The 25,322-nt window shown below is 35.1% G+C and overlaps 1 protein-coding gene across 9 annotated transcripts in view; it reads left to right on the plus strand.

Moving 5' to 3' along the window:
• Positions 1-24,871, plus strand: part of HEATR5A (HEAT repeat containing 5A) — a 55,407-nt gene extending 30,536 nt beyond the window's left edge. For 8 of the 9 annotated variants that reach the window (XM_015864928.2, XM_015864931.2, XM_015864929.2 and 5 more), the window contains 23 exons: positions 1,670-1,833; positions 1,945-2,120; positions 2,536-2,641; positions 3,459-3,649; positions 4,093-4,252; positions 5,289-5,478; positions 6,019-6,188; positions 9,020-9,046; positions 10,978-11,116; positions 12,255-12,434; positions 13,324-13,563; positions 14,206-14,387; positions 15,652-15,720; positions 16,141-16,320; positions 17,441-17,675; positions 18,120-18,368; positions 18,591-18,718; positions 18,912-19,059; positions 19,722-19,994; positions 21,057-21,281; positions 22,124-22,275; positions 22,717-22,930; positions 23,213-24,871. In XM_015864928.2, coding sequence (XP_015720414.1) covers positions 1,670-1,833; positions 1,945-2,120; positions 2,536-2,641; positions 3,459-3,649; positions 4,093-4,252; positions 5,289-5,478; positions 6,019-6,188; positions 9,020-9,046; positions 10,978-11,116; positions 12,255-12,434; positions 13,324-13,563; positions 14,206-14,387; positions 15,652-15,720; positions 16,141-16,320; positions 17,441-17,675; positions 18,120-18,368; positions 18,591-18,718; positions 18,912-19,059; positions 19,722-19,994; positions 21,057-21,281; positions 22,124-22,275; positions 22,717-22,930; positions 23,213-23,514 — 4,100 coding nt within the window. In that variant the 3' untranslated portion in view covers positions 23,515-24,871. The remainder of the gene's footprint in view (positions 1-1,669; positions 1,834-1,944; positions 2,121-2,535; positions 2,642-3,458; positions 3,650-4,092; positions 4,253-5,288; positions 5,479-6,018; positions 6,189-9,019; positions 9,047-10,977; positions 11,117-12,254; positions 12,435-13,323; positions 13,564-14,205; positions 14,388-15,651; positions 15,721-16,140; positions 16,321-17,440; positions 17,676-18,119; positions 18,369-18,590; positions 18,719-18,911; positions 19,060-19,721; positions 19,995-21,056; positions 21,282-22,123; positions 22,276-22,716; positions 22,931-23,212) is intronic. The other variant, XM_015864934.2, reaches the window with a different exon arrangement.
• The last annotated feature ends 451 nt before the right edge of the window (positions 24,872-25,322 follow it).

Consider the following 25,322-nt stretch of genomic DNA (forward strand, 5'->3'; position numbering starts at 1 on the left):
TTTGCTTTATGTGAATTAATACAAATTATTATAACAGTGTTCAATTTAAGTATTTCACACCATTCAGTAGCTTAAATTTTGTTTATTAGGTTTGCTGCTGTTTTCTGTTATCTGAAATTAATGATTTTTGTCAGAAAACTCATTAGGATTCCTTTCATTATTCAGCTTTTTGTGCTTGTCACGTTCTACTGTCTAAACCATAAAACAGAATACAAGCATCCACTTCTCTTTCCTAGTAGGATTAGATGAATAGCTAGAATAGTGGAACGTCATTCTTGCTTAAAATTCTGAAACGTTTTACACTGGGATGGTATTGTTTTGCATGTTGAGGGTGGCCAAGTGGATGGAACTAAAATAAATGTTTACTTGGCTAGGATAACTTGGATAAAAATGGCTGAATATCTCAATTAAACTGGATTCTGATACCTATTTTCATAGGGATTTTTTCCATTTTGCTTTGATTACCCATAACAGCTGTCATTGTTTTGATTGTCTACAACAACTCACAAAAGAACAGTTTCTAGTTGTTTTCACTTTGTTGGTTTTTGTTTAAAGGCTGAATTTCTTTTGCTTTGGCACTGTAGCTGTGCATCCTGGAACATATTTGATATTGCTAACATTTGAAAATTTTGATTTGTATTTTGGAAAAAATTACATACTTGCAGCAGAAGCAGCAGATAACATGGTGGCAACTGTGCTGTTCCACTTTTGGAACTGTGTTGAGGAAGTATAGGCAACTTCAGTGTTAGTGGGTAGTTATGTGGTCTTCTAACAAGAAAACTGAATGCAAATAACTGGGTGTGTGGACTTAAACTGCTTCCAATGCTGACATCTCCTAAATGATGACAACTTCACTTTACAATCATAATGGTCTGGAGGTGTATTCATACATAATGTTTCTATAATGAGCATACACTCTTAAAGTTCAATTCTACTGTCTTTTTCAACACCACTTAATAAATTTGGCAGACTTTTCTCAGCATTAGAACAGGTTCTCTCACTGCAGGGTCACCTGGAAGTCTGTCTCTGAATGCTCAATGGTAGTTTTTTTTTTTACTGTATAATAATGTATAATGCTGTCTGAAATTTTCTTCACAGAAGTACATGCAAGTTTTTTTCTGCTAGTGTAAACTTTCAGAACATAACATAGAATAAATCTCTCATGGTTTACTTTGTGAATGCAAACTCCTGAAATATCAGAGTACAATCCACAACTTTCACAGAATGAATGACCCATCTTGGTTGGTTACTTAGTATATTTATAAATGTTTTTAAATGGTGCCTGCCTGCTGAGTCCAAGTATCCCTGTCTGGTTATATATCACATTCTACAGCATTAATTTTCAGAAAATTTGTAGCAGAAATATGCCTGTCCTTGTACCTATCTTCTTTCTAGACTTTAATAGTCGATGTAACTACCTAGTGTTTTGCCTTCTGTAAAGAACTCATTTTTTCATCTTCTATATTACTGTAAGCACTGAGTTTGCTTATCTTAAGCTGTACTCTTTGTTTCCTCTATAGCAAGAAGAAAGTGTTCTCCAGTTAACTATTTGAAAACTCCATGAGAATATTACATGGATATTGCTATTTTCAGTATAAATATCCTCGTGCTCACAAAGTTTCACATTGCAAGTAATTAACAAAATTTTAAAATTACTTTTCATTTAAAGGAAGCTTCCATGCTGTTCTGAAAGAGATAGTGGTGGATTTAACTATACCAGATAGCCAGATTGATGCCTCTACATTCTTGCTTCCACCCCTTTGTCATGAGGATGATCTCCTTTTACTTGGTCCCTTACTGCAGGAGACTGACCACCGATTTATTGAAGAGCAGGTACTTCTAGTCTACTGGTATATTGTATACTGGTAGTATTGTATTTTCATTCAGTTCTACTTATTTAGATCAGTGCTGGTTATGACTTGATCACTTGTATCCTTCTTACAGCTCCTTTTACGTAACAATGTAGCTGGAGGAAGTCTGGAATACGATCCTTACTCCATATACGAGAAGCTTGCAAAGCGTGATTCGGTACCTAAACCACTACCTCCCGCACTGTCAGTTGTCAGTGCAGCAACAACTCTTTTTGGAGTTATATTTTGCCATATAGCAGAAATTCACAGGTAATGTAGCAACTTCAACCATTGGGAGATTTGGGGGATGCTGAAACGTGGTCAGTGTACTTGAGATCAAACAGTAGAAAACAATTCTGTGTCAGTTATGAAAGGGGATTCCATGAACCACGTGAATAAAATCATTCAGATGAGAAAATTATTACATGTTCTGTTTGAAGTTGCTTGTGGTGAAAAAACGCACCCAGAAGTAGGTTATTGTAATTGTGTTTGTAGTAGGCAGCTATGCTACTTGAAGGAAAATGCTCAGAGCTTAATACTCGATTTGTTTCACCTCACTTTCTCAACAAAATAAAAGGAAAACCTGGTGTAGTGGAGTAGTTTTCCTTCTTTTTTTTTCTTTTCCTTTTTTTTTTGTTTGTTTGTTTTTAATCTGTGAGGGTTTTTTTTTCTGTTTTTGTTTAAGGCTCCAAGTACTAGAACAGTTGTTGAATTCTTTAAAGCAAACAAAAGGATCACGACAGCAAATAGTGCAATTAAATGTTGTGTCAGCCTTTTCTACGTTTTTAAAGGTAAATCTCCTTTGTTTCTCTCTCCTTCCCTTCCTCTCCATTTCTAAAACATTGCATCCATTCATTCAAATGTGTCTATGTAGCCATTCTTATTTTGATTCATCATCAAGGTAAAAAACAGTCCTGCTGTTTTCTGTGGCAACATTTGTGTTTGTAATATATTCCGTAAGTGCTACAGGGTCATAGTTAAATTTTTTCAGTGTTTTAAGATTAAGGGGAAATTCTGTTTCTGTCATTCCAAATGTGTCACTATTTATCTCAAATTTTAAAAAAGGGGGTAGAGATTGGTTTAAAAAAAATCTCCAAACTGTTATTTTTTGCTTTTCCCTGATACTTTATATGTATTTTCCTCTATTCATATGCAGTTTTTGTTCTTTCCTTCTTAAGGTTTTTTTCAAACTAAAAATGTTTTTGTGACAGGCAAGACCTTTAATTGCAGCTGCTGTAATTTTGCATTTTTTGCTTTTTTTTTTTTTTTTTTTTTTTTTTTGACTGAAACTCTTCCGTATGTTATCAGAATTTTCTATTTGTCATTTTCTGAATTTTATGCTAGTGGGCTGGTTTAATGTGTTCTACTGTAAACCATTATTTCTTGAAATCAGAATGTTGATGCTGTAGCGTTGTTATATGATGTGTGCTTTTCTGGAGTTAGAATTCTAATTCTTGAAGAGCAAATAAAAATTGAGGAACTCCACAAATGAGATGGAAAGAAAATCAAATTCTTCCTTCAGATCTTGAAATTTTTGCATGACTGACAGAAAAGCTTTCTGATTACTGTACTACCCAGAAGTCTAATATATCTACTGTCTATTTTTAGCACTTGGCTAACTGCAAGGGAAGTTTAGGACCAGAAGAAGTTAGAAGATCTGCTCTGACACTGGTACTTGGTGCCTTGGAAAGCAATAATCCACTTCTAAGATGTGCTGCTGCAGAGTGTTGGGCCAGGTTGGCTCAGGTGGTTTCTGACAGTGCCTTTACTGCCGGATTAGCACAAGTTAGTTTTGACAAGTAAGTTCAAAGAAGTATATTGAATTTCTGATTGAGTTCATAGCAACGCTTAAAAATATACCTGGCCCCCAGTATGATAATAATTTAAAGAAAAGTAGAAAAGTAGTGGTTTCCTTGATGTTACTTCAAAAATGAAGAAGAAAAACAGTTCGATTTCTGTATGCAGCTGTTTTTCTGTTATTTAAGATTATAGTCTTAAGTGAGCACATAGACTTTCAGAGAAGTTAAATGGCCCATTGTTCTAGCAGCTCTAGTTATGTATGTCTAAAATGTTTTGTTACTTCTTTCAGATAATAGATGCTTAACCTACAGTTTTAGCAGTATATCAATGTCTAATCAAGTGTTTTAGTTAGTATGTACTAGAATTTTCATTTGTACTTGTGATTGTGTAATATCAGTCTTGGTGATCACATTGACTGCTTTTTTTTCCCTATAATTAATAGGCTAAAATCTGCTAGAGATGTGGTATCAAGAACGGGCCACTCTTTGGCACTGGGATGTCTGTATAGATACCTGGGAGGAATAGGTTCTACTCAGCACCTGAATGCATGTGTTGGAATCCTTTATACTTTATCTCAGGACAGTACTTCTCCTGATGTACAGGTACTTGTCACTCATCTAAAAATGTTATGTTACAAATTAACAGATTTATATTCTAGCATAAATGTTTTTTCTTATAACATTTCACAACCTGTTAGATGCGTCTCACAGGTGTTGATGAGTGGAGAAGTAAGGCAATGAAAATAGACCATACTATTTTCCTTCCAAACAGGACCTAGGATGAGATAGGAGAGGTTCTTAATTTTATAATCGGTGAGAGTGATAAGGCTAAGCTAAACTGTACTTATAAACAATATCTGATGCTTTAGGAATTGATTAATTTCATATTCACTATATCTTGACTTTGACTACATGGCAGCTGTTTGGGTTTTTTTTTCTGTTCTTGTCAGTTTTTGTCTCTGCTACAAAATGTACTTCACAATTTTTTTCCATGAAGGCATATGTAGTAAATAACAGGGTTTTGAAGCCTGAATGCTGTAGAACTTGATCAGTATAGTTCTTTCAGTCAGGCAAGATGTTCTTGAGATTAATTCAAATGATTTCTCTGTGGCTAAAACTGCTTTCTAAAAGAATACTTTTAAGATACATAGTACATATTATATGTGTTCGTATAAATCTTAATTAAAGACATGAAATAGATTTAGTCACAATTACTTTGCACCAACAGCCAAAATGTTGTATTAAACACTCTGTTATATTAACTTTGATAACTATTGTTATAGTTATCTATAGTTATCTATAGTTATCTATAGTTATCAGTGTTACTATTGCACACGGGACTATAAAATGTTTTACAAACAATGTATCTGAGGAATAATCCTCACAAATAAATTAATTTACTATTAATTTATTCTTTTATAAGCAAAGACAATTTTAAAGCAGTTCTTTCGTTGCACAGCAGAGTTCCTTTAAAAAAAAAAAAAAAAAAAGATTCTCGAAAGTTCTTTTTAAAACCTCCCTATTTGCCCCTTTGGAACCTAAAAGTACGACTTTTATTACACTTAGAAATTGAATTTCTTTGCTCTAAAGATTTTGTTTATCACTTATATATTACATAATTGCTTCTTTTATTTTATAGGCATGGGCACTGCACTCTTTGTCCCTGACAGTAGATTTAGCTGGCCCCTTGTACCATGTGCATGTGGAACCTACCTTATCTCTTGTTCTCATGTTGTTGTTAACTGTGCCTCCTACATACACTGAAGTTCACCAAAGCCTTGGTCGCTGTTTAAATGCATTGATTACCACACTGGGCCCTGAGTTGCAAGGTGAGCAATGTACAATATTGTCAGCCTTTTTTGGTTTAGCAACAAAATTATTAAAATTATTTGAATTTATAATTAAAATCTAATATGCGAATAAGCATATTGAGTTTTTTCTCTCTCGTTAGACAGTATTCCACAGACCATGAGCAATCAAGATAACTACTGGTCTTTCAAAAACAGTGTTTCCTTTTGACATCTTTTCCTTGGTTTGGAATGGGTGTCCAAGCTGTGTCTTGGCTGGTAATTCTTACGTTTAGCCTGAAAATAGGAGGCATTCAGAGCTCAAATGTAAGGCATTTGGAGCCAGTCTAGTCTTAGCAGTCTTAGCTGTGATGCAGATACGTAAAATTTGTCTGGCTACAGTGGTGCATGTAAAACAAGATTTACTTACCTGAACACTGAAATTTCCTCCGGACAGTGATATCAGAATATAAGAGATATAGACAATGTTCTTCAAAAGGATGAGTTGTGGGTGGCTTGGGAGAAAAGATGAGTTACCATGTTTTGAAAGAGAATTGGTGTATTTTTTTCTTCTGATTATAGGCAGTAGTGCTACAGTTTCAGCTTTAAGAACTTCCTGTCTCCTCGGCTGTGCAGTGATGCAAGATAATCCTGACTGCCTTGTTCAGGCTCAAGCCATCTCTTGCCTTCAGCAGCTTCACATGTTTGCTCCTCGACATGTCAACTTGTCTAGCCTTGTAAGCTGCATATGTGTGAGTACATGTTTACTCATCCATATCAATACGGTAGTAGTTGTATTTTAAGATCGTGTGTTTGGAAATGCTTAAAAAATGAACAAGTTTTCTTAACTGGTGTAATTACTGTTCATTACATGATGGTGAGATGTTTCATATCCCCTATTCTCTGTTTTTAATTATATACTCCATTTCTGCGCCATCTTAAGGAGAGAACATTATGTAGAAATCTCATTCTTCTGAACTACTTTGGAAGTGTGTTCTGCTTTTCTTATTGAGGCCAGTTGTCTGACAGAAAACACCATCCAATTTTGCACTAGATTTTTACCATCTATTTTATGCTGGCCATTGTTTTTTATTTTTGGTGGGGAGAAAAGAAGCCCCCAGTGTGTATGCTCATAAACCAAGACGGTTCTCAGTAATTATTTTTCATGATGGTGGAAAAACTGTAGATTTCTCTATTTTGTTGTTTCTGTAGCGCTAGTTTAAATATTTAGAGTGTGAACTTCTTGGTAGTCAGTATAAAACTTTTAGACACGTAAGTAATAGTCTGAAACTAGGTATTGGGGATAAATAAAATTAAATACTATTTGATAGGAGAGATGTTTGGATTTTTTGTTTTCCAGCTTTTATTTATTTATTTATCTATCCAAAAGTATATATATTTTAATAGCTGCTGTCCTCAAACACTTAGTTCTATCAAGAAAATAACAATGTATTTCCAGTAGATATTAGTTAATTATGTTGTTTTAGGATCTAGGGGTTTTTTTTTCTGTTGTTTGTTTGCAAATAAAACTCTGTCAAATATCCCTGTAAATCAGAGGTGAACAAAAAAACAAAAACAAACAAAAAAAGACAATAAAATATTTGTTTTTGTTGTTTCTTTGTTGTTTGTTTTTAAAATTTCTGTTGTCTAACACCTTTCTTATTTGCATTTCCTCCTGCGTAGCATTTGTGTGTCAGTAGTGGCCATATGCACCATACATTGGCTTTGTATGAAGTTCAGACACCTTTTATTTATCTTAATTTTGCTTGACTTACAAACATGATTGTGCAAGGTTGGAAGCACCTGGAAGGACAAATTCTTTCAACCTCATATTGTCTTAAATTTGCTGCTTAGAGAATAACTAGAACCCATCTGAAGTGTTTGTTCTTCTAACATAAAACAGCTGCAGTTTTTTTCTGGGTAAAGTGCAGGTTTTTTTACATTGATAGAGTCATAATAAATCCCATGATTCATTCTGTTGCGCAGAGGATGTATTAGCACTTCGGATCATTTGTAAATCCATGGAGTTTGCAATCTGCTCCCATGTACAGTGCAATCTGATAACAAGTAGCGACAAATAAAGAGGAGGTCATGATGAAGTCTTTCTGACTATATAATGTTATTTTTATTATTTTTTACAAATTGCCTCAAAGTACTAAACGAAGTACCTTATGAATTTTTAAATGATAGATATTATTAAATTAAGAAGCGTGTTTCATTGCTTCTGTGTATGTGTTTGGGCATCTGTAGAAGCATCCATGCTCAGCTCTATCCCAGAAGTTATCAGTTGTAGAGGGGAGGATGTCACCAAAGTCAGTGGTCTTAAATGGACAAACTTTTCTCATTGTAAGGAACTTGTTTCAGAGCTAAAAGCAGTGTTGCTGATTCTGACGGTTCAGGATATGTCACTCATACGTGTTAGAATGTTTGAGTATGTGCTTTGCAGATCTGTGAGAAGATAGTTGCACAGGCAAACTTGCAAAACTCACCATTTTCCCATTTAGTTTCCACTTACTACATCACTGTCTAGATAGGGAAGCAGAGCAAATCATTCAATTGGGCCTGAGGTCTGCCTTTGAATGTACTTGTCATGCAGGGTGACTTTCAGCAAGTCATCTGTGAGTGCAAATTTTTACATGTCATGAATGAGATGTGATGCCCCTCCTATTCTGGAGTCTTTGAAGTCAAGAATTAAATCCAGATATTAGATACTGTGGATATTCACCATGATTTATTTAAGACAGAAAAATAGGAAAGGTAAAGAATCTGTCATCAGATAAATTATCTTTGAACTTGCTTCTCTATCCTCTTCCCCCATGGTCTCCAGAAAATATCTACTTTCAGACTTCCCTGCATTGGGCTTGTCGACATAACTGATGTGGCAGCTGCAAGCTACCTCCTCCACCTTTGTTCCCTTCCTCTTAGAGTACTGCATCTCTCATGACTCCAAAGTATTTAGGCCATTGAGTTTGTGACTATTTTAGCAGTGACAAAACATGAGTCAGGCAAGGGCTTCGCTGGTTTTTGTTGTGTATTTCTTTATTTGTGTACACGTCTGTCATTACTAGCAGCCCTTCTACAGCTTCTTCAAATACTCCTTGTTTATCAGTTTGATCTTTTTCTATGGCACTTTGCATCTAACAGATACTTATCCTATCAGTTGAGCTCTTTGCTCCAACAGAATAGAAATGATATGCTTTTCATTAGGCCTACCATTAGCTCTAACATAATTGTTTTAAGTATAGACTTCCAGAGACCTTGTCTGTGGAAGTTTATGATGTACTGAACATTAATTTTCAGCTGTTAGATGGTAAAGGTATTCTGAAGCCATAGATAGGTGATTATGTTGTCGTAGTTCCGGTCCCTTTAAATACTAATTTTAAGGGAAACTGGCTTGCGATTTACAGTTTTTGATGTAAAATATAACTGAACTAAGCAAGATAGGTTTTTGGCATGTTTGAGATAACATTCTGAACTTTAATATATATTGACTTTACATGTAATGGTCTCCTTGTGTGGTTGGTATCACTGATATTTATATTTTGGTTTTGTCATGACTGGTTTGTCATTTGTTTTTGTGCAGGAAATCTTGTTGGATAATTCTGTGTTGGTAGGTCTCTGTGCCTTGTTAATCCTGAACTTGAGCAGTTTGCAGTGTTGTTTTTATATTTCATCATTTCTCTCTTCCTTTTAACCATTTAATGTAATTTCTTTTAGCATGTCAATTGACATACAGTTGTCATCCTAACCTTCCTAACTTATTGCAAATGACACACTTATATTTCATTTATGTGCTTAGTTAGGCATCATTTTAATCTTAGTATGTTCAGTGTGGAAAGGGAACAATTTGTTTGTTTAAGTTTGTATGTGGTGCTTGCATTGCTGTGTCTTCTTTAGTCATGTCCTCTACTCAGAACGTGGCAGAATGAGAGAGTTGAAAAACGTGCATCTTGCTTTGTCCTGGGCTTGAATCAAAACCCTCTTTTTTTTTTTTTTTAACCTTTTAAAAACGAGCATGCAAATTATGCACGTCCAACTTGCAGTAGAATGTGTAGCCTGCTTGCATAAATGTTCCATTAAAAGCCTCATTTTTTTTGCTTTTAAAGTTTCAATTAAGATATTTTGCGAATATACTTACACAGGTTACTTTTCTTTTAGAAGAATTATACAGGTCTACCAACATGTGTGTTGAATATATTATTTGGAGAGCATGAAAATTCATAAGATGACGCTCAGTTTTGTAGAATAACAAAGCTCAAATTCTGTATCACTTATTCTTTGTGTTATGAAGTTGTTATTTTTAATGATTTACTAACTAATGTATATTAGTTACCTTGACTAACATACATTGACCTGCTGCTGACAAGTGAGCAGCGTGACCATACTGCAAGGTTTCTCTGCAGCAGACACTCAGCTCTGTCAATTTTAGTTAAAGGATTGTGATGACTTTGCACAGTTGCAGCTTTGCACAGTTTCCACAAGCATACAAAATCATACAAAACTGATTAGCTGGAATGGATTACTTTTTTTTCCTTAATGGTAAGGCACAGTTAAATTAGAACAAGTTCCTTAAATACTGGTGTTCTGCATGACCACATAGTTGGTTCCTTAATCTCTTGCATCCCCTTCAGAATGATCTTAAAGCTGAATGCAAGCAAATTAAAGACTCAAAATGCTCCACTCTAGCAAAAAAACATTGAGGCAATGGATTTTTTTTTCTAATGGTTGCTTTGATTTTGTTTTGATTGTTTAAGAGGTTTTGATTGTTCCTGTATTAATGAATTTATTCTCATGTATATTTTAGTGTTAAGTAGCAAACAAACACTATGCTGGTGATGTTAAAATATGATGATATAAACTGCTTTTCCTAGAAATTGCTCAGGACAGCTCATTTGTCTCAGTATGGTACATTCACCAGTAACTCCTACCCTTCCTCTCACCTTCTTTAAAGTAATTTAATGTGATTTGACGGTATAATATTTTTTGTGATGGAATTGCAGCCATGTACTTTGTTCTTTCTTGTAAACATCCTGGTATGCATGGAGCTCAAATTTACTAAAGTCAATTGGTTCACCCTTGTTTACACTGGAGTATTCCTAGTTACTAAGGAAGATTATTTGAATGTATATCTCTTGTGCAGAGATTTCAAACTCTTTATGTATACTTTATGATCAAGGAAGACATTTGTTCACTGAAACCATAATTCAGCTGTTATTGAAGTTAATGGGGTGTTTCTACTGATATCAATGGGAGCTGATTCTGGCCCCAAAACTTTATTTTAAATTACATTTAGAGAGAAAGTACTTAAAATATTAATATATTACAATTCACTGTAGTGGTTTCAAAATCTTTCATTTGAGATTTTAAAAAAATAATTTAAAAAAAAAAAAAAAGGCAGCCATGCAAAATTAGCATCAGTATCAGTTCTGTGCTGATTTCACCTATTTTCACAACTGTAGTTATTCAGAACTGACTGGCCTTATAGAGGTATGACTGTAGAGGCTTGTTAGCCATCTCATTGTTTCTTTTTTCATGTTTCAGGTGAATCTTTGTAGCTCATACTTGTTACTGAGACGTGCAGCTGTAGCTTGCTTGCGTCAACTTGTGCAAAGAGAAGCTGCTGAGGTATCAGAATATGCTGTTGCACTAGTTAAAGAGAGCAGAGAAGACTTTACTCCAGGTACTGTACTGAAGTTTCGAAATCCAAGAGCTTGACACGCTCATTATGAATTTTAAATACATTCTACTATGGTAATGAAAACTTTGCTGTGTTCTTGTTGAAGTCTTGAACCCCAAAAGATTTTTTGCTTCAGTTTTCTATGTATTTTGGAAGCACCTAAACATTGGTAAAATGAATATACTATTGTTGTCCATATACTGTAGGTAATAAGGGTCACTAATCTAGAAGGGAAAGATGCAGTTTCATACAAATTTAAGTCTAACTACCTTATAGCTTCATATTCCTGCATCTCAAATGCCTCACTTTGTAGTCCTTACATACCTTACATGGTTTTCATAATAAGTTTTACTTTAAAATATAAATTTCCTCCCAAACTAAAAATCTGTCACTTTGAGAAGGTATATAAGAATTTGTGATGAAAGTCCAGAGAATTAGTTAAGTAATTGTCTCTAGAATTTCTAACTACAATTTTTTTTTTTGGTTTCTTTGTGTGTTTGTTTGGGGGGAGGGGGTTGGGGGAGGTGGCTAAAAGGTTGGAAGGTGATCACCTTTACATGCCCTTCTATGAGAATATGGTGGTGGTAAATTATTTCACTCTGGATTTCAGTTCATGCTGGTTTGCAAATTTTCAGAAGATGCATAATAACAAAATTGCAGATTTTTGAACTTGGTAGCGTGGCATGAATAAAATCAGTCATAATCATTTAACAGATTATTTCCGAGTCTTTATTTTTGAGCTGTGTTGGAGAATAGCTATTAACTTTAGAACAATATTTTAAATTACAAATAGAATTACCTTGTGGTTCAGTGTATGAAATCAGGTAGACAGAGACTTTCTTTTTCAGGAGCTCAGATGCTATAGTGAGTGTAGTGCTGCAAAATTTGGAATAGGACTCTTGCCATTTTCTCTGGCATAACTTTCTCTATTAGTACTATGATCTGTGAAAGTTCGAAGTTTGTTTTGTACCAGATGACTTGGACATGGCATTAAAGCAATATAGATTATTCTTTAAAAATTTTTTGATAACTGAATGCTTGTTGTCAAGCTACTCTGTGTGCAACCTTGAGTGGTCTTTCTGTGGTCATTACTCAGGTTTTGGATGTACAACATGAATCTCACTGACGCTGTTCTTTGCAGATATTAACATCAGAGAAATAGGCCTGGAAGGGGCATTGCTGGGCTTGCTGGACAAAGAATTGGATCAAAGATTGTGCCAGGATATCAAAGAGACTCTTAGTCATATGCTTACTTCAATGGCAGTTGAGAAACTCTCTTTTTGGCTGAAGCTTTGTAAAGATGTTCTTGCTGCCTCAGCTGGTAAGTACTAATAGACTCTAGTTCAGAATACAATAGTAAAGCAACATAAAATTATATCACTGAAGAAAAAAGCATGCTTCTTGAATATTCATGAAGTGTATCATCATCCTCCATAATGAAACACTGGTCAAGGGTCTAGTGTTAAGTTAAAGGTAACGTATTCTTTCAGAAAGACTGTGACTTCTTTCACTTTGGTTGTCTTTCCACTATTCACATGTTTCTGTAAGAGTTTTAGTATGTCTTCAGTGATAATTTTCTAGCTACATTATTGTCTTAGTGTTAACTTATCTACATAACAGGAAGGGAAGCGCAATATATCTGAGCTTGTGAATCCTGGGCAAGTACCTACAAGAAAAATGCTCAGAGCATCTATTCTGTGGATGATAGGAATGACAGAGACCACATTGTTAATGAACATTCTAAGCAGATAGAATTAATTACAGTGCTATGTTCAGTGAAAAATTTTTTGTTTTTTTTTTCTCCTTTCTTTCTCTGTTGCTTTCTATCAATCTGTGATAAAGAAGAGAAACTTCTTTGCATTTGAAAGGGCAGTAGTTTCATATGTTTCATTTATTTTAAAATATTTTTTCCTTCACTTCTTTCCTGCGGTTCTTCATTCGCTTTCATCATATTGATTTTACTTTCCAGCAGGTAGTATTAAAGATGTGCAGACAGCTTTGCTGTGCTTTATTTTATATTCCAGCATTGACTTTCAGACAATGAAATTGAAAGGATTCATTGTGAGTTGGTGGAGACCGGATTAAAGAGATTCTCTCATAAATTCTTCTGTAATTTTTAGCTGAATTAAAAAATATATATATATATATATATATATATATATATATATATATATTTTTTTTCCACTTTTTCTCCTATGTCGTAACAACAGATTTCAATACAGTAGCATCAATAGATACCACTCAAGAAGAAGAAACTGCGAAAGTGGATGATGTATCCATATTAACATCTGAAAGTGAAGAGAGGTTCCATCCTTTCAGTAATCCGCGGTGGTCCACCAGAGTTTTTGCTGCAGAATGTGTGTGCAAAATTATAAACCAGTGTGAAAATGCAGGGAATGCCCACTTTGACATAACTTTGGCTCAGGAAAGGAAACAACGTGATTCGAGAGGTAAGTCTGAAGCACTTTAAGAATTTCAAAGAGTGCAAAATATGCTTAAGCTAAGTGTTCCCTTTTTGTGTCTTAATCAGATTCATGATAAATGTGTTTTTTGTACTGTGATTAGAAGCCTATATTGATTAAGGTGTAGAACAACTTCAATTAGTCAAAATATTGGCGTGTTACTGCAGCATCTATACTCTTTTTTCTGGTTATAGCACTGTGGTAAATGTGTACGGAGCTGTTGTTTCTGCATAAACATTGGCAATTAGAAGTGGTAGCTGGCACCAGTCTGCAACTATGCAATTTGGCTACCTGAAAATCTGAGGAAAAAAAAGTGTCAATTTTCAGTACTTATCTGTGTTTATTTAGAAGTGTTTTCCTAAAAAATCAATCAAACAAACAAAAAAACTAGAAAATCTGTATAGTATCTAAAGGTATTTATGCAGTATTTCAGTTTAAACTGAGAAGGAAAGTTGCTTAAATCATCTAGCATGAAGTATTCAAGTTTTTGTATGCATAAAATGCCTTAAATTAAACGTTGATGTGCTGTAAAATGTAAAATATGGATTTGGAAAATGTTGGGAGCAATATTATGAAATAAGTTATGTCTATATTTAATGTTATGAAACTGATTTTTATTTCTATTTTCAGATGACTTTTTAGTATTGCATTTAGCTGACTTGATCCGAATGGCTTTTATGGCTGCCACAGATCACAGTGATCAACTTCGTCTTTCTGGGCTTCAAACTTTGCAAATTGTTGTTCGGAAGTTTGCAGCTGTTCCAGAGCCAGAGTTTCCAGGTCATCTCATTCTGGAGCAATATCAAGCCAATGTAAGCACCATTGCTACTGCCTTATGTTTTCCACAATAATAACTAGGAATAGATGAAAAGTGGAGAATATATTTATCCAGATTTAATTAGCGATTTCCTGAAGTCTTGTTCAGAATTTCCTTAAAGGAATTGAGTTTTAGAGGATCTTAAGAAACTGTTATTACCTGTAATTAAAAACAGCCATTTTTTTTTTACTTACTGTCAAACTTTCAATGAACACTCATAATTCCTGTATCTGTAATATGCTGAGATGCATCACCAGCTAAGTGTACTTGTCTTCAGCAGACTTGTTGCAGAAATCTTATTTATCATTTGACTTCTGACAAAGCACACATTGACATTTCATTTTCAATATCAACTCAAAACAGAAGTTTTTCAGTATTTCTATAAAATCATATAGTCCATTATCCCTAAAATTTTCCAGTAGGATCTTAGTCCACCCAGTAAGAGACTCTAAAAATGACATAACTGAATTGAAAGCTTGAATTTACTCAGAGTTCAATATTATAGTTTAGTTTGAAGATTATTTTATGAATTATAGAGTCCAACATTCATAGTAGTACTTATATATATTTATATAAATCATTGCAGAGCTGATGGTATCAGTGAGGATGGTACCATTGCACTTGACTTAGTTTTCATAATCTATTGTACTTTGAAATTTCATCCCAAAAAGCATCTGGCCTAAGTCTGAATGTTCCATTATCATCTAAATCAGCAATTGAAATTTGCGCTGGCCTTTAGAGAAAATAGCTCTTATCAATGACAGTAGGTGAAATCCCTGTGACCTGGTGTGTTCTTTATTAAATAAATGGGCTTTATGTTCTCTTCTTCTTTCAGTTTGTGAAGTTGACCAACTTCAGCTGTTTATTTCCTTAGAGCTGTACTTTTTATTTTAGTAAGGAAATGTCACTAGGTGTCTTGCAAGTCTTTAATGGTTTGGAACACTGTTTTTTCTTTTGAGAGCTACTCATCAAGTTAAGAGCTCAGGAAGGAAGAGGTTTCTATTCCAATTTTAGACTGTGTAAAGAAAAGAAAGTTCTTTGAGGTCTCTTTTCAAAGGCAGCTATGTTTTCTGTGTAAGCAAAACAAAATGTATGAATGCAGTTGTCTCCTTGCTTTTGAATCTCACCAAAAAAGTCTGAAAAATGAAAAAGGAAACTGTTTTTTATAGAAGAAATTTGCAGCAAAGCCTGACTTTGCAAAATTATTCTGTACTTAGCTGTTTCGTATATGTTAAATGTAGTATATAATTTCTTTTTAGGTTGGAGCAGCACTTAGGCCTGCCTTTGCTCCAGAAACTCCTCCTGATGTCACAGCAAAAGCATGTCAGGCAAGTGTTGAAAGTCAGAAGTCTTAGGTAATAGATCCTCTGAAATTTTCTTTTTCCTTGATACATCACACAAGAAAAAGGAAACATTAAATCACCTAGTCTCAGATTCTCAACACACACAAAATAACATCACCCAAGTTACCTGTATATTACAGCATCCCAGATTTTTAATGCACTTTTGAATCTTTTGGGAAACTTTTGTAGCAGCTAATACTTCAGTTATTTAACTCACCCCTCCTAATGTTTTTGGCTTTTGTTACTTACATATGCTGAACAGTAATTCAATTTAACACAGGTTATTATCTGAGAGATGATTATATCTCAATAGAAATGAAAAAAGTTTTTCATCATTTTAATAATGGGAGAAAAGGAGTATCCAGTGATGTTTGGCTTGTTTCTAACTAACTTTTATAATGCTAGGTGTGCAGTGCCTGGATAGCAAGTGGTGTAGTAAGTGATCTCAGTGATCTTCGAAGGGTTCACCAGTTGCTTGTATCTTCTTTGGTCAAAGTGCAAGCTGGAAAAGAAGCACAAAGTCAACAGTATAATGAAAGCACCTCAACTATGGAGATACTGGCTGTGCTTAAGGCCTGGGCAGAGGTTAGTGTAATAACTCTGTAATAGTAGTCTTGATTTCTGGTAGGTGAATTTGAACCTTTCAAACAGAATCGTTTCAGAGATTACTTACGTGCTTCATTAAGTAGAAGTTATTTGATCTTTGCTATTTCTAAATAGTACATAAACACCAGCCACAGCCAAGTTGAAAATTAAATGTAACAAACGAGATGCTTGGTAAGCTTGACTGTGGCACTGCTATGTAATTATGTATATATTAATATACTGTATTTTATTTTCATAGAATCACAGAATCAGAAAATCCTTTCATCTTCTGATGTTTCACCATTAATTTTAAATTGACGTGATATAAATTGTTATGGTATGGTAGTTGTAAATAGTTGTTTGGTTTTTTTTTTCATTTGCCATTTAATTTCATACATGTAGCTCTTTCAACAACATCAGTTCAGTACTTTTGAGAATGCCTGTTTTAATATATGTAAATACAAGGTTAGATTGTGTATAACGTCTAACAGATGTCTGAGAAAGCACTGACAACAAACCTGATGGAGGGAATAGATAACCACCTAAATATCATCACGTGTGGTTGATGTTGTGTAAGCGGAGGCATGTTTTGAAGACAGCAGGCAATAAATGGCATTTATTTGACAATTTACAGAAACATATACATCTTCTGGTGTCTATACTGGAAAAAGGATGTTAGCAAAAAAGGGATGTCATCAGAGAAAAGCTAGCAGATGGGATTAAAAGTCTAGAAAATATGTTTGCATTGAGAGACTTAAGTAGATCAGCTTCTTTTATCTATTCAGGAGAAGATAAGGTGCCACTATCAATTTAAATTCCATGTTTCTATCAAGTACAGCTTTTTGAAGTGAAGGTGTGTAGATTCTTCTTAGCTATACATAACAGACACTAGAAATTTCCAAAGTAAACCATTCAGTTTTCTACTGGATTTGAGATATGAAAAACTACTACAAAGAAATTGGGGATAAGTTTTTGTGAGCTGTAATCAGTTAATCCACACCTACTGGACTTGAAGCAGGGATAGATTCTAGAATATCTCATGCTTGAGCAACAGGCAGTCATTATCTTGGTATTTTCCAAGTATTAATGTTTGTAAACATTTCCCCAACTATATAAACAGGTTTACATAGTTGCAATTGAAAAGCAAAAAAATCAAGGTGATACACATAGTCACTCCTTGAAAACAGCAAACTCTGCAGAAGAAAGTTATAGAGATGTAACATCTTCCGCCAGTGGTCTTGTGGACTTAGTACAAGCAGATCTTGGAACACTGAGCAAACTCTGGCTTGCTGCACTTCAGGACTTCGCTCTCTTAATTTTGCCTTCAGAATATGCATCACAACTACCTGCTGAAGGTAAGGAGGTGAATAAATTTTCTTTTCATAGCTCACTTGCAATCGTTGATGTCCTATTTGACTTGTGTTAGATTTCAATAAGATAACATTGTATATGGAACACACATACTTGTGTACTTAAATATAAATAAAGATTGCTTATGAGAAAAGAGCTTTCAGCAGTGTGGAAAGTAGTTTGTTCAGTATCCATGTTGGTTGGATATCTTTATGTGGTCGAAAGAGGGAAAAGGTAATTTTGTTGGATTTTATCCAAATAAATCAAAACAAATTTCCATTTTAGCCTAAATTTCAGTATTCCACATTTGAAAAAAAAGAAAAGAAAAAAAAAAAAGTCATAAAATACGGTAAATATTTCTATACGAAGAATCCCAATTTTAAATGAATGAGGAATTATCATAATTGGAAATAAAAAATATCCTTGAAACATAATTTTTCTTTTCATAGGTGGTGCATTTTATACGGCAGAGACAATAGAAAATGCCAGACCTCATTACTACAACTCCTGGGCACTGATACTTTATGCTACAGCATTATGGCTTACTAGCACAGGTTTCATTGTTGCGGATCCAGATGAAGGAGTTACTAATCTCTCTAGACCTGTCACCCCAACTACAATGTGTCAAGATTCTTCTACCAGGCCTTCAGTGAAATCTCCTGAGGATGTGAATACTGACAGGTTTCATCTTATTTTGGGTTAGTGTATCATCTGTCTTGATTTTGTAACACCAGGAACGTTGTTCATTTTTAATCGATGAAGCTGCTTGCAAAAAATGTTATTCTTCACACTTCAAAATAATAACAATGGGAAATGTATCCCCTGCATATAAAACGCAAATGCTATTTGTATGTCTGCTCAACATACTATTAGGTTACTTTTTAAAATTTTATGATTTTTTTTTCTTTTGATCCTTCCAGGAATTAGTGTGGAATTTCTCTGCTCTCCTCGATCAGATGCAGCAATGGAGAACATTATTGCCTGCTTGCATGCCCTACAGGCTCTCTTTGATGTTCCGTGGCCAAGATCTAAAATAGGTGGTGATCAGGTAAGGTGTTACTGATCAGAATCCCAACCTAATTTTGAAGGATTTAGCAAGAAGTTCCTTAAGTGCTAATTTTGAGCATGACATCCTTACAGAAAACTTCACTCTAATTGTTATTAACCATTTGGTAAAGAGTGTCTGTTTCTAAACCTTCTGCATCAAAGTGGGTATATATTAAGCATTTTTCTTACTATAGGAGTTGGCTGTAGAGCTGCTGAATGTTTTGCATCGACTGATACTGACCAGAGAATCACCTGATATTCAGCTTGCTGCCCTTGAAGTTGTTCGTCTGATTCTTTTTGCAGCTCAGGAACATGTGAAGGAAAAGCGGAGAAGTGCAGAAGGTACAGTAGGGCACAAGATGTTGAATAAATATTCTTAAGGGTATGGCCATTTTTTCTTGGAAAGTAGGATTCTTGGAGTTCGTATTCCAACATGCATCTTAATTGAAGTTCTTCACAGTTAGTGACTAATCCTGGTTCACTTAATTCAGCCCAGGTATCTGACTTCAGAAATCAGAGAGGCATAGATAGCATCTTTTGGACTACAGGCGTGAACTGAGGAGAAAAATTGGAGAAACCGCAGACTGCAGTTGGGATAACCTTGTGTGGTGACAGGGAGGAAGAATTCACAGAAAAAAGGGGATCAATTGCAGTAAAACAATAGAGACTCTGTGCACACAGCTGTTACAGGCTGGACTCCACTAGTTTCTCTGATGATGGCTTTCTAAAATTAATGAGAAAAACAACAAAATAACATCATGGCATGGTACCTCAGCATGTTTGAAGTCTAAATCTATTGCATCCACTTTTGCCTTTCCACAATCAAAGCACAGTTTGCTTATTCAGAAGGATGGATGTTTGCGAGCAGAAGCTGGAATACATCTGCACGCACATGCATACAAGTCAAGGTTGTCATTTGATGATGAAACAGTCTTAAAACATAAACTTTTTGGAAACAAGGTACAGTCTATGTATTTCTGCCATATTTTTTATTTCTGTTGTAGTTGATGATGGTGCTGCAGAAAAGGAAACGCTACCTGAGTTTGGAGAAGGCAAAGATACAGGAGGGCTGGTGCCTGGGAAGTCCTTGGTCTTTGCAACACTGGAGTTGTGTGTTTGTATTCTTGTCAGACAGCTTCCCCAGCTCAACCCTAAATTAACTTGTAGCCCTGCAGTTCAATCAGGAAAACATCTGTTACTATCAGAAGATGGAAGTAGGCTGGTATCAGCAGCGTTACTTATTCTTTCTGATGTTCCTGCAATCTGCTCTCCTGAAGGTATGCTATTTCATCACAAGGAAAGATTAAATGAAAGATTATTGGGCTCTTCTGAGCAGCCTGGTTACTACCTACTTCTTTCAGCTGGATAAATCTGGCAGCAAGGTTCATTATTTGCTTGTGACAATTTCAATTTCCTGTTCTAATTTTTCTTTTCTGACTGCCAGATAACAGAAGTTACCAAAGCAATTGAAAGAGCCTTTGTTCTTTTTATCCTGTGTTGTTGCAGTGCATTTAATAGATTTCTTTTGTACAGAGGAGTGTACAGTAGATTCATGCTTCTAGCCTACTTGTATGTTCTGGAACAGAATCATAGAATTACTCGGGCTGGAAAAGACCTCAAAAATCATCAAGTCCAACCACAGCCTAACCATAGTACCCTAACTCTAACAACCCTCTGCTAAATCATATCTGCAAGCACCACATCCAAATGCCTCTTAAACACATCCAGGGATGGTAACTCAGCCACCTCCCTGGGGAGCCTATTCCAGTGCTTAACTACCCTTTCTGTAAAGAAGTGTTTCCGATGTCCAACCTTACCTTGGCACAAAATAAATTAAATTTAAAAGGCAAACATATCATGTTAGCTGTAAGTGAAATTTATCATTTGAACATTAGCAACATGCTTTGAAGTAGTTTTGGTTCGTTCTTCAAATTAATTGACTTTTACCCCATGATATATTTTGAATGCACACCAACTTTTAAGAGGAGGTGTTTTTTTCCCCAGCAATATTGTATTGATACAGATGATTATACAGTGCTGCTACAGCACTCAGGTAACCCATGTCACTCTCCTCCTTTCACACCTTAGGTATCCATGTTATTCACTATGCAAACTATTGCCTTTACCAGCTCTGTGGATTTCTTCTTTTTTCTTACATTTGTGCTCTATTACAGAATTCTTTATAGGGGCTAGTGTACTCCAGATGGTTAATAGTTCTTGCTATTGTTGTAGGGTAAAATATGATTTCTTTTTCCCATTTGTAGCCCATTATATGTCTTTTTTAATCAAATCTCCCTGAACTTTTCATTTCACTACCATTAATATGCATTGTTTTACAGGAAGTGTTTCAGTTCTTCCTACCATTTTGTACCTCATTATTGGTGTACTTAAAGAAACTGCACTCAAAGAGCAAGATGGCCAGCTACCTTTGCCAGTTGCTGCATCTCTACAAGCTCTTAAAGGACTTCTGTCTTCACCAATGGCTCGAGCAGAGAAGAGTCGGACAGCGTGGACGGATCTTCTGCGCAGTGCTTTGGTCACTGTACTCGACTGTTGGGATCAAGGTAAGGACAAGTTCATTTTATTTAGATTAAATTTGTGCGTGTCTTGTCTAATTAAGTAGCCAACTAATTCTCCCGCAGGTAAGTACTGCTGAAACTACAGTGCCATCCTGTCTCTACAGTTAACATGAGAAGTCACAATCTGTGAAGGATAAATGTGGAACTGCAGGCATATACCTGTATTACACAATGCCACAATGTAGTTACACCATGTGATGGAATAAATGGGAATTGTAACTTCAGTGTAAAGATGAGCATAAAAGACGTGATTTCTGTGCAAAAACTAGTGTCTGTATTGGCAGCAAAGTGAATTAAAACAAGAGTTTAAGAAAAATTCCTTTTTGTTCTCATGTTAGTGTTCTGTATACTGTTTCTTTAGCTCACCCATTTTGAACTTTTGGCTTTTGTCATTCCTTCTGTTTAATCTCAAATCTGTAGCTCATTTTGGAACTTTTGTTAATAGCGCTGTTAATAAATTATTTCAACAAAAGCCTCAGCCATAGCAAAAAGGATGTATGTTTTTAATGCAAGTTTTCTGTAATTGTCAGAATAGGTTGCTGCATTCCTACATGTCATACCAGCTTTTCAAAGATGCTTATTGCACTGCCTACAAAGGAAAAATGGAATAGGTATTTCTAAGTAGTCACCACTCCTGAATTCTTATTATGGCCTTGGCTTTTGTAACAGTGCAAAACCATAGCAGTGCATCAGAGTGTGTCATGTATTTGAAAAAAGAGATTCCTAGAGAGACCAAGATATTTCTATTTCACTTCTCTGTGAAGTCTGAATTCATAGAATTACTTCCCACTCCAAATCTAACAGGCCATTTGCTTTATTGTTAACAGACGGTCTTCTCCGAGAACTCGATGAAGTGAGCCTACTTACTGCTATCACAGTATTTATTATGTCCACCAGTCCAGAAGTTACTACCATAGAGTGCCTTCAAAAGCGTTGTATTGAAAAGTTCAAAGTAACACTTGAATCAAAAGATCCTGTTGTAAGTACTAGTGAAATTGTAAGAATACCAGTAGTGTATTGAAGTTATTTTAGCTTATTTCCTGTTCAGTTTCTTCATACTTTGACTACAGTTACTTCTGTCCTACGCAGTCCACACATTGGCACTGACACAGTGCTAACGCATAATCTTAACACAAAAAGGAATATATTTTCCTTAACTAAAAAGTCTGGGGAGATGCTGGATTCAGTGGAAAAAAAAGAGGATGTGTAATCCAGTTGTTGTTATTGATTTGATTAAAAGTTATAGTGCTTCTGTGAACCACTTTTTCTTAGCACCCTGAAAACTGATTTATTTTCACATTGTGAGGCAGATTTTTCTCCCTCCCTGAAATTTTATCTGATAAACTGTGAGTTTTAAAACACACTGGCTTGTATTTCAAGGTATAACACTTTGTAACTGCGAATATTATTTTCCCTTTAGGTACAATATAAATGCTACCAACTGCTGCACTCCATCTTTCAGCATCCAAACAAAACTGTGTCATATCCTTATATTCACTCTTTAGTATCATCCATCGTGGAGAAATTGCAGGAAACAGAAAAATCAAAGCCTGAAAATGCTGCAGAACTTCAGGTTGTTCAGGAAGGAATCAAGGTGGTAACAGCTCTTACAGCTGCTGCTGAGGAAGAGCACCGTAAGTTGCTTCAATGATTTGTACCCAAAACACATTACACACACTTAAAGCTGTCACAGGTAATAAATAAGAACAAAAGGATCTCCGGGAATTGACTCCTCAACAATAATTGCTAACAGAATTGTTAGAATGTTGGTTCTTTCTAATACGCATTTCAAATATTAGCTGTTTTATAATTTGTGTTAATGTTAGCTTGGTTCATGACAGAGAAATGCTTCTATTTGCAATGTGAAGTTGTTTTTACAAAGTGTATGTTTTAAGTCCTGTTTTCAATGCTTACAGGTGCTCATCTGGTGGCCTGCCTTCTTCCTATCCTTATTTCCTTTCTTTTGGATGAAAATGCCCTGAGTTCTGCTACAAGCACAGCAAAAAATCTGCATGAGTTTGCTTTGCAAAATCTGATGCAAATTGGCCCACAGTACTCAGTGGTTTTTAAGAAATTAATGGCTTCCTCTCCAACCATGAAAGCCAGGCTTGAGTCAGCTGTAAAAGGCAATCAAGAAAGCATCAAAGTGAAGACTGCTAAACTTGCAAAGAATCCTGGGAAAAGTTCGAGCATTCAGCTGAAGACCAACTTTCTTTGACGTCTCGTTATTGCACTTTGATATCAACAGCAAAAAATACTCCTTATAATTTCTAATCAGAGGATATCTGTGAGTTGCTCTCATATGTTTTCCAGTTTGCATTGAAAAATTATAGAAATCTTTTAAGAGAAAATAAAACTCTAGATGACTGCCTGTTAGTTTAGCAGATTTCTCTGAACAATATAAATAGGACTCTCAGAAAGATTCTAACCCATGTTTTTGGATTAAAGTACCAGAAATGCACATGCCTATATCAAAAGTCTTTAGTGAAGTTTATGATAGATCTATTTAGGAGCAGCCCACAAATAGCCAGAAAGTAAAATTAATTTTGTTTTACATCAATATTTGTCAAAAATAAATTACCCGAATCATTTTTTGGATGCTACTGGGATATAAATTTACTTGCAGGTGGTAACGTATCTTAATTACTAATTTAACACACTGAATTATTAAGTAAGCAGATTAAATATCCTTGTAAGCCTTACAATAAATTATCTTTGATCTAAAAAAAAAAAATAAAAAAATCAGTAAAGATAACATCATTAACATCTGTAACGTTAATAAATTCTTGAGCAGGCCAATGTTTAACAAATGCTGTTAAATACAGCTTTACAGTGCTTCTTCACTGAGGACTTGGTAGTGCTTTGCACTGTGGGGCTGTTGTGAATCTGTAAGCATTTGCAGGCTTGGTGCCTTGCTGCTTGGCATAGTCTCACTTTTCAGGATGTATACTTGTGTTAATTTGTATTGCATTAGCCAGGCAATTGAAGCTCAAATATTTTGTCCATAATAGGACAGCGACTTTAATATACTGTGCCTCGATTCAGACATCTATTCTACCTGGATGTGTGTTTCCTGATCTTTAAACGATCAAATACATGCACACATCACATAAATCTATGCATCTCTGCAATGAGAGCTGTGGATGTACCTGAAGTCAGCTTGTCTTGTGTCAAATGAAGTACAACAAACTCATAAGAAGTATTTAATTAACATTTTTATTAAGGAGCATATTTTAATATAGAAAAATAACTATTAAAAATTGCAATGGCTATAAAGTATTTTCTACATATAGTATTGATTTTTTTTTTCTTAATACCAGTATTGTCTAAACCAAACACTATGAAACTGAGGATAGCATTTCCTTCTTGGTTCTAATTACTTAAAAAAAATTAAAATTAAAAAGAGAGGGAACTGAGAAACACACTGTGACTCAGGAAAAGTGTGATGTACTGTATTTTATTAAAAGTTTTGTATATAAATATAATTGTAAATTGTACAGAATTAACCATTTGACCAAAGTTCTAACAATTCAGTTTTCTAATTTACATAAATAAAGCTAATTTTCTTCACTTGAGATTTGTCTTAGTCATTTTACCCAGTAGCAGAGGAACTCTAAGGACTTCCATAACAGAAAGAAATGTTTGTATGCTGCTGCGTGGAAAGTGGAAAAACAGGTCATGGCCAGACACACCAAAGTCTGTGGCCCTTCCTCAGTTCTGCACAGCACAATGGTAAATAAGGGGGATCAGGGAGATATGTATTATATATGCATGTACCTGCTCTGTGCCAAATGCTGGCATGGGTGATCTGTGAGACGATGGCTGAGATTCCCTCTGTTTTTCCTGAAGAACCAGATTCTTTGTTCCACATCTTCACTGCAGTCAAATCTGTAGTTTGCACTAGCTGTGTCAAAAGAGACGTATGTGAAGTCTGTCAATTATTGATCTTCATCTCTTCAGTCACTTCTTTCCCTTCACACCTGACATTGTGCAGTGTTTTTTTCTGTGTGTTTGTTTTTCTCCTGA

This window comes from Coturnix japonica, chromosome 5 (genome assembly GCF_001577835.2).
Source record: "Coturnix japonica isolate 7356 chromosome 5, Coturnix japonica 2.1, whole genome shotgun sequence".
NCBI classification, from domain to species: domain Eukaryota; kingdom Metazoa; phylum Chordata; class Aves; order Galliformes; family Phasianidae; genus Coturnix; species Coturnix japonica.